The sequence below is a fragment of the Limulus polyphemus genome, unplaced genomic scaffold, assembly GCF_000517525.1.
Source record: "Limulus polyphemus unplaced genomic scaffold, Limulus_polyphemus-2.1.2 Scaffold598, whole genome shotgun sequence".
Classification (NCBI taxonomy): domain Eukaryota; kingdom Metazoa; phylum Arthropoda; class Merostomata; order Xiphosura; family Limulidae; genus Limulus; species Limulus polyphemus.
The window spans coordinates 328,144-336,212 of record NW_013666208.1 but is presented as its reverse complement, the minus strand read 5'-3'; the positions used below and the strand labels follow the sequence as shown (position 1 = coordinate 336,212).

Genomic DNA, 8,069 nt, shown 5'->3' with positions numbered 1-8,069 from the left:
CACATTGTCCTGTCACGTTGTCACCATCTTATACATACCAGCCTATCCTATATCTAGTAATTTCCCGACAATTTCCGAAGGTTCGAGAGAAGGAGTGGCGTGATACTAGTCACGTGACCTCGCTGACGCAACAATACTATGGCTTGAGAAAATAAGAGGGCTAAATATTCGTGGAACTGAAAAAATATTTACGTTGATAAATAAATTACAAACAAAGAACTATAGTTCGTGCCCTTGAAGTTTCTTAATGAATGTGAAACGAAGATAATTTATTGTACTTGGCTCTACTTTTTAGTACCTGTCTTAAAAATTCTGACGTAAAATCTATGTTGGAATCAAAATCTTTAAAATTACATTTATCTTTCTGTTGGCCCAAATTTTAGGTTCTGAAGAAATGACTCTATCAGATGTTGCTCTCCAGAGGCACAGCTGCATGTCGGCGGACTTTCAATGCTTGAAACCGGGTTTCGATACAGATAGTCCACTGTGTAGCTTTGCGCTTAACCACAAACAAATAAAAACTACCATGTGTTTTTATTTTTCATTAGCCGCGGCTCATAGAACTGCTCTCAGTTTTTATTTTTTTTCAAGTACAAACTTTTAGATAATAATTTCGTCATCTCTTGACCGATTTGAGATCTAATTACAGTTTTGGACTCAATAGGGCAACCCCTTTTGATTGATGTAGTTGACCACCCCCAAGGTCTCATAGATTAATTTACTCTAATCCTGCCTAAAAGACTTTCAATTTGAGGGTAGGCTGGTAAAATCTTGATATATAATAAAACTGAATCGAGTATACGCGCGCCACACGCTTGGTATTGCTGGCGCACAAAAATATAGCTAATAAAAAAAGGTATCATAGATTAATTTACTCTAATTTTGCCTAAAAGAATTTCATGAGCAGCGGCTATTGAGAATTCCCTCTTGTGTTTTTATATACATTAAAGTCGCATATATACTTAGTTTCCAGACTCATCGGTCGGAGAACCTGATAGCACACTCGGATAGAAAAAATTGATATATGAATATTTTACTCGATATATTAACTGTGAACCTATTAATATAAATTTGGCTGAATTACAAACAAATATTTATTTCCAGTAGCACAAAATTAGGTTCATTTGTTAAGAGTGCTACAACAATAGAAAGCAAACAAGCAAGATTATCAGATAATATAACAATTTGTTATTGCTGTTTTCTATTTGCATTCTGTATAACGCTTATCGAGTACTAGAACGTACAAACTCCAGTTCACCGACCAGCATAAACTTAACGGTTTTAAAAAAGGCCTCCTGGGCAGTAGTACACAAAAGCTCTATCTGAAATCCAAATTTTACACCCTTGTTTTGAAGTCCCCATTGGGCAGTTTAAGAGAATTGTGAAAAAGAAAACCTACAGTTTCATTTGATTTTTGTTATGGATGTTAGGCCAATTGAATTGAAGTGCTTCGCCAGCTTTCGGCTTGAAGCTGTTACTTGAAAATTCATGTACTGCTTGTATAAATAGAGTTTCAGACAAACCCTTATCGTGATTCAACTCAACTGATGAGTTGGAAAGGGTTCCAGCAGTGACAAGTAGGACTGTAGGAGTCAAAATGTGTTTATGGAATGTTTTTTGTACATAACTGTAGTCTGAAATTCGTAATAAACAAATTAAAAGGTTTTGTTTTTTAAAACTCGTAACCATAGACACTGCCCATACATTTTTTTTACGAAAATTCTTGGAATACATTTAAAGATACCTATCGTAATACGTCTATAAAAAGCACAATATTGTTACGGTTCAAAATAACAGGCGCGTAAAATAGCATTTCAGATTTACATTTTGTTTGCCTCAAGACTGCCCCAAAACCTTTCGTCAACACCAGAACTTGACATATGGGTCAGAAGATGAGAGACAGAAGGTTCTATTATTACCACTTATATATACGCAGCATAATACTTTAAAAGGTCAGTTTAAACACCGAAAGCTGGCTAAGCATTTGAAACCAATAGGCTTAACATTTGTGATAAAAATCACTTAAACTGCGGATGTTTTTTTCTTTTTTACACATTCCTCTTAATTTGCCCATTACGGATTTAAAAACAGAGGCGAGTAGAAGTAGTATTTCTCATCTATATTTTATTTGTCAAAAGTCACTATCCAGTAGGTCAATCGTATATGCCAAAACACGTCAGTTGGGCTGGAATTTTATCACAAATTTTAGGCTTATTATTTCTGATGCTTCACCAGCTTTCGGCGTTTAAATAATGAATAGTAAAACATCATTTGAAAGAAACACGGATTCTTTTACTGCAACAATATTAAAATGATAGACTTAATATTTGTGATTATAACATAAATGGTAAATTACTGTTTGAAAGTACATCAAGATATAATTATACTTGTCGTAAGACATTAGTATTGGATCTGTTTCAATTTTTCACACATATATTGTTCATTCAGTTCCCTAGGGTTGTTTAAGATAAAGAAGAGTGGGTGAGTGAGTGTATAATAGTATTCCAACCACACTGTCCATCATTTCCATAGCTGGCGATACGTTTCGCTCAATAGAGAGCTCATCAGGCCGGCTGGGACACAAACACACTCACCAGTGGTTACATCAAAATTTACTGGCATGGCCTGGTTGGTGGTCAGAGAACTCGACTCGCACGGGTTGCTAGTTCGAATCTTGTCACATAACATGCTCACCCTTTCAACCATGAGGACGTTATAATGTGGCGTTAACTTTAAAAATAGGGAAGGCTATTGCTGATAGCCCTCGAGTAGCTTTGCGTGAAATTAAAAAACGAACAAACAAACAATCAAGATGTATTACAACAATACAATGACAGTATCCAGAAGTATTATAAGTTTTCAGCTACAATATTAAATAATTATTGGAAACAATTCAATTGGCTTTAATACTACAATATTAAGACCAGTAGGCCTAAAATTTGTGATACAAATCACGTATAAGTACGGATCACAGTTCCACCAAAATATTTTAATTTAATTCCCTCATTAACTTAATAAACTAACTAAATTTATCTTGTGACATCTTAGGGAATTTTTAGTTAACATACAATCAACCATTTTATATTAAGTCAAGAAGAAACAATACTAAGCGGTTATTAATAAATACTAGTTTCAACAGACAGTTTTAGTGATTATTCAGTATAGAATTTACGAGCTCCAGATGATTTTTGTAATCGACATAAATCAATGATTTTTAAAATCAGTCTTGTGGTACTTTATTTATAATTGTTATTTTATACAAGATTGATAATGCTGCAAGTTTTAGTTACTATCGTTGTCAGCAGACAAAATCCCCAGGTTCCTTGCAATAGTCTTGCATTTAATAACCGCTTCTTCTTGTACCAAATTGAAAGACATAGCGATAATAGCAAGACCGATGATTAAGTAAAAACAGCATATTATCAGCTTTGCTTGCTCTCGGGTATCGAAGATATCGGTGCCGGGCACAAGGTCTCCAAATCCAATGGTGCTTAGTGTGATAAAACAAAAGTAGGCACCATTCAAAAAGCTCCAATTTTCCCACAGAGAGAACAAGATGGCGCCACCGCAGATGTATCCTGTGACCAAAAGCAACACCAAATAGATGGGAACACGTTCTTCTACAATATTTTTGTTGTCCCGAAAAGCTTGTTCCTTGGTTACTATATTATTAGGTGATTGGTGATCCTGGGCACTTGTGATTACTTTGTTAGTTAAAGAGGTCGAATGTGTTGGCCTTAAAATAGTTTGATGTCGCATTTGAGCGTCATCTTGAAACATGTCTTCCTCGGTGACTTCGTATTTTGGACTACCATCTGGTTCATTATTATCTTGTTCTAGTGCCACTCGAGTGGCGTCTACAACAACGTCAATGGTGGACACAGGGCACTTTTCTTCTTTCATTCTTTGGACTGTTTTATCTTCTACTGGCTTCGCTTGGCTCATAGAAACTCCTTTTTTCGTAACCTGATCTTGTGATAACCTCTTCTGTCGACAGAGAGCGCAGCAAAGTCGAGAATAACCAAATTTAAACGAACGAGCCAGTAAATCACCGATGTTAGTGAGACACAAAAGCATGAGAGGAATACCAAACAGAGCATAGAAGATTGTTACCACTTTCCCGATGTCAGTCTTCGGGGCAATGTTTCCATAACCTGCAAGTAAAGATTAAAGTGAGTTAAAATAAGTTCGAAATATTATAATCAAAGAATTTTAAAAAGATGTTAATGTACTATTCATTTTAATAGCGTACGGTAATGTATAATTTTAAATTATTTGTTAATTTCTAATTTACTGAAATGAGCGCTGTGTTTATTCGTTTATTATTTTATGCCATGAATTGTCTAATAAAATAAAATACAAATAAGATAAAACATCAAATATATATATATATATACAGTCTTCATCAGTTCGGTCATTCATAGAAAAATAAGATTCCAATATGCATGGCTTGGTGGTTAGAAAGCTTGACTCGCAATTTGCAGGTCGCACGTTCGAATCTCGTCACCGAACATGCTCATCCTTTCAACTGTGAGGGCATTATAATGTGACGTTCAATCTCACTTTTCATTGGTAAAGAGTCGCCCAAGAAGTGGTGGAAGGTGGTGTTAACTATCTGCCTTCCCTTCTAAATTGGGGTTTGACTAGCTCAGATATTCTTCGAGTAATTTTGCGCGAAATCCGACAAGAAATATATAACGTTTCGAAAAGGTTTTGTCATCATACAACTTACATATGACACTATATAAAAAAACATTAACATCCAGACAGCAACACTAAAACAAAGGAAAATATTTATTATATAATGACATGGTAACACTAGCTCAGACTAACCATAGGAAAGATTGTAGCAACAGCAGATAAGAAACTGATAATTTATCAGACAATGACAAAGTAAAGTTGACCAAAAGATGATAAATCTCAGAAAATACCATAGAAACACTATATGAGAAATAAATAATCCGAAGGCAGTGCTATGGTAACAGATAACAAAACTGGCTCACAAACGGGTTTATATTTCAGATAACAATAACAATACTTAGAACAGAAAACGGTGAAATTTGAGACAATTATATAGCAATACTGTACTCTCGGATAATAACTTGGGCCGAGAATGCTTCGTTGGTTAGCATCCCATACTATACATCTTTGGATCCAACGTTCGCGTCTCGTTACAACAAATGAAATTAAAATTGCGCTCTGCATTTTGGGGACATAGTTGAATTACAACTGTGACGCTCAAACCCAAGTATTCGGTCAGACAAGAGTAGCCTAAGAATTGGCGGTGGGTACTGTTGAATAGCTGCCTACCCTCTAGTCTTTCAATTCAAAATTAGGGACGGCTGGAATAGATAGCTTTTTAGTAGTTTTATGTGAATATCCGAAAACAAAGACAATGATATAGCAGTATGGAACCAAAAAAATGGTCCCCCGGTGAAACAGCGGAAAATATACGGATTTGCTACGCTAAAACCCGGAGTTCGATTCCTCGCAGTGGACACAGCAGATAGCTCAATGTGGCTTTGCTCTGAAATAACCAAACCAGATTAGAAAAATGATGAAATTATATAGCGACAGTAGATCAGCAAACACAATGAAATCTCGGACAGTTATATAGCGACAGTAGATCAGCAAATACAATGAAATCTCGGACAGTTATATAGCGACAGTAGATCAGATAAACACAATGAAATCTCGGACAGTTATATAGCGACAGTAGATCAGATAAAACAATGAAATCTCGGACAGTTATATAGCGACAGTAGATCAGATAAAACAATGAAATCTCGGACATTTATATAGCGACAGTAGATCAGGAAACACAATGAAATCTCTGACAGTTATATAGCGACAGGAGATCAGATAAAACAATGAAATCTCGGACAGTTATATAGTGACAGTAGATCAGATAAAACAATGAAATCTCGAACATTTATATAGTGACAGTAGATCAGATAAAACAATGAAATCTTGGACATTTATATAGCGACAGTAGATCAGATAAAACAATGGAATCTTGGATATTTATATAGTGACAGTAGATCAGATAAAACAATGAAATCTCGGACATTTATATAGTGACAGCAGATCAAATAAAACAATGAAATCTCTGACAGTTATATAGCGACAGCAGATCAGAAAAATTTCATAGACAATATTATAGCAACACTAGTTTAGAAATTAATGAAGCTCGTATAATTAGTATTATTAAAAAGTCAAATTTCTTTGTACATAATTATTCTTTCTCTGTTATATATGTCAGTTTCTATTTTAAATTGTGCACTTTTATCGTTATATAGCATTGTATTTCATCAGAAATTTGTAAAATAGAGTGGTGAACCTACATTGTATAGTAACATTAAAATTGGCAGCATAAAGTTAAGTATTAAACAACTATGGATGAACGAGGTAATCGTCAAGTTCATCGTTACAGCATGGCGCTCTTCAATTATCGATATTTAATTATAGTTCTATTTAAAAACATATCTAAATGTTAAAAATTTGATTAAATAGATATATGTCAATTGTGACATAAGATAATAACTGATATTTTAGCTGGACATACATATTTTCAACCAGCGATAATTGTTATTTCATAAATTTTTATAGTGAGTTCGAACTAAACTATAAGAAGATTAGTCACGTTATTTAATGGAGGAAATACTGTTTTATCAAATACTCCTGTTTGCAACATATTTTATGTTATTTGACTATTTGCTTAATCTTTGATAACCTTGCTTCCAAAAATCGATCCCTTTTGCACAGACGCTAGTATATAGAGACAGTACATTTTTGTTACAGTTTTATTATTGATCAGAGCAGCTTCTAAAAATATTTATATTCTAAAATGTTCAGCTAAAGTTTGTTTTTCTATCGTAGTCGCAACGTAAAGTTTATTTATTTCAAGGACTAAGACTTACACCTGGTATTGGCATGGGAAAATTCAAACCAGAAAAAACCATTGTACCGTTACGCATCGTTTATGATATTGAGAAGGTAGCGGATCAGGCTCTTGCTGACTTTGATGATGAATATTTGTATCGGAAACTACACGCTGTAAACATTAACAAAAGTTTTGTTGTATTTAAAAAGTACAGTGGCTGCTGATAAGTCTGTGCTTTTTTAGATCGTATATTTACTGACTACTGCAGAAAGAAAATGTTCCACATCACTTTGCTCCTTCTAAAGTTAAAGGAAAGGTATAATAATGAAAGTTGAGGTTCTATCCAAACACAAAGCTTTCGATAGACAAAGTGTGGAAGCCAATAATGCAGAGATTTTATTCTTTATTTAAAGTCAAGACAGCTTAGTTTGCTATGTGATCATTAGCTGATCAAGTGACACGTCCACTTCCATCCCTATCTTGTTTGGTTCATTTTTTCAAGTTCAGTAGCGAGCCCTAAGTAACTTTTTTACTTAGCGATAATTTTTTCCCTTGTACTTGTTTGTTTACTTTTTTATAAGATAGCGTACGTGGGTTACTAGTTTACAGAGTATATTTTAAAGCTTTATACATCTTGCCTAGAGTACTAATAAAATAGGTAGTCAAAGATCGTGAAGACTATTTTGCTCTATCAAAAGATGATAAAAATTATAGTTATTTCTAGAACTAGGTAGGCGCTAGACCTGTTGAAAAAAGATGATGATGAAAGAAAAAAGAAATCTCGGTTTTTGGTTATTCGCCTGTTTTTGACTTTGGATAGCTAAAAACCGGCACATACATCGAAAATAGAGCGGCTATGCCATGTAGCTCTTCATATCTAGCTCCTGAATACCTGTAGAGAAGAAAATACAGATGACTTTTGCCATCCTTACATAGAGAGTGCTAGCGCATTCCCCGATGAACGTCTTATCCAGACTATTCCGTTGTGGGAACTCCTTATTGAAGTTTAGATACTCAAGTATTGACAAGGCTGTTCTGTTGTTGGAACTCCATATATAACTGAACATACGCAAGTCTTGCCTAGACTATTCCGTTGTGGGAACTCCTTATTGAAGTTTAGATACTCAAGTATTGACAAGGCTGTTCTGTTGTTGGAACTCCATATATAACTGAACATACGCAAGTC

General features: G+C 34.6%; 1 protein-coding gene across 1 annotated transcript in view; it reads right to left on the bottom strand.

Annotated features, from left to right (window-relative positions):
- Positions 1-916: 916 nt before the first annotated feature.
- The window catches only part of LOC106459368 (TWiK family of potassium channels protein 18-like), a 42,107-nt gene continuing 34,954 nt past the window's right edge, over positions 917-8,069 (bottom strand). The window contains exon 2 of the mRNA XM_013918988.2: positions 917-4,154. Coding sequence (XP_013774442.1) covers positions 3,283-4,154 — 872 coding nt within the window. The 3' untranslated portion in view covers positions 917-3,282. The remainder of the gene's footprint in view (positions 4,155-8,069) is intronic.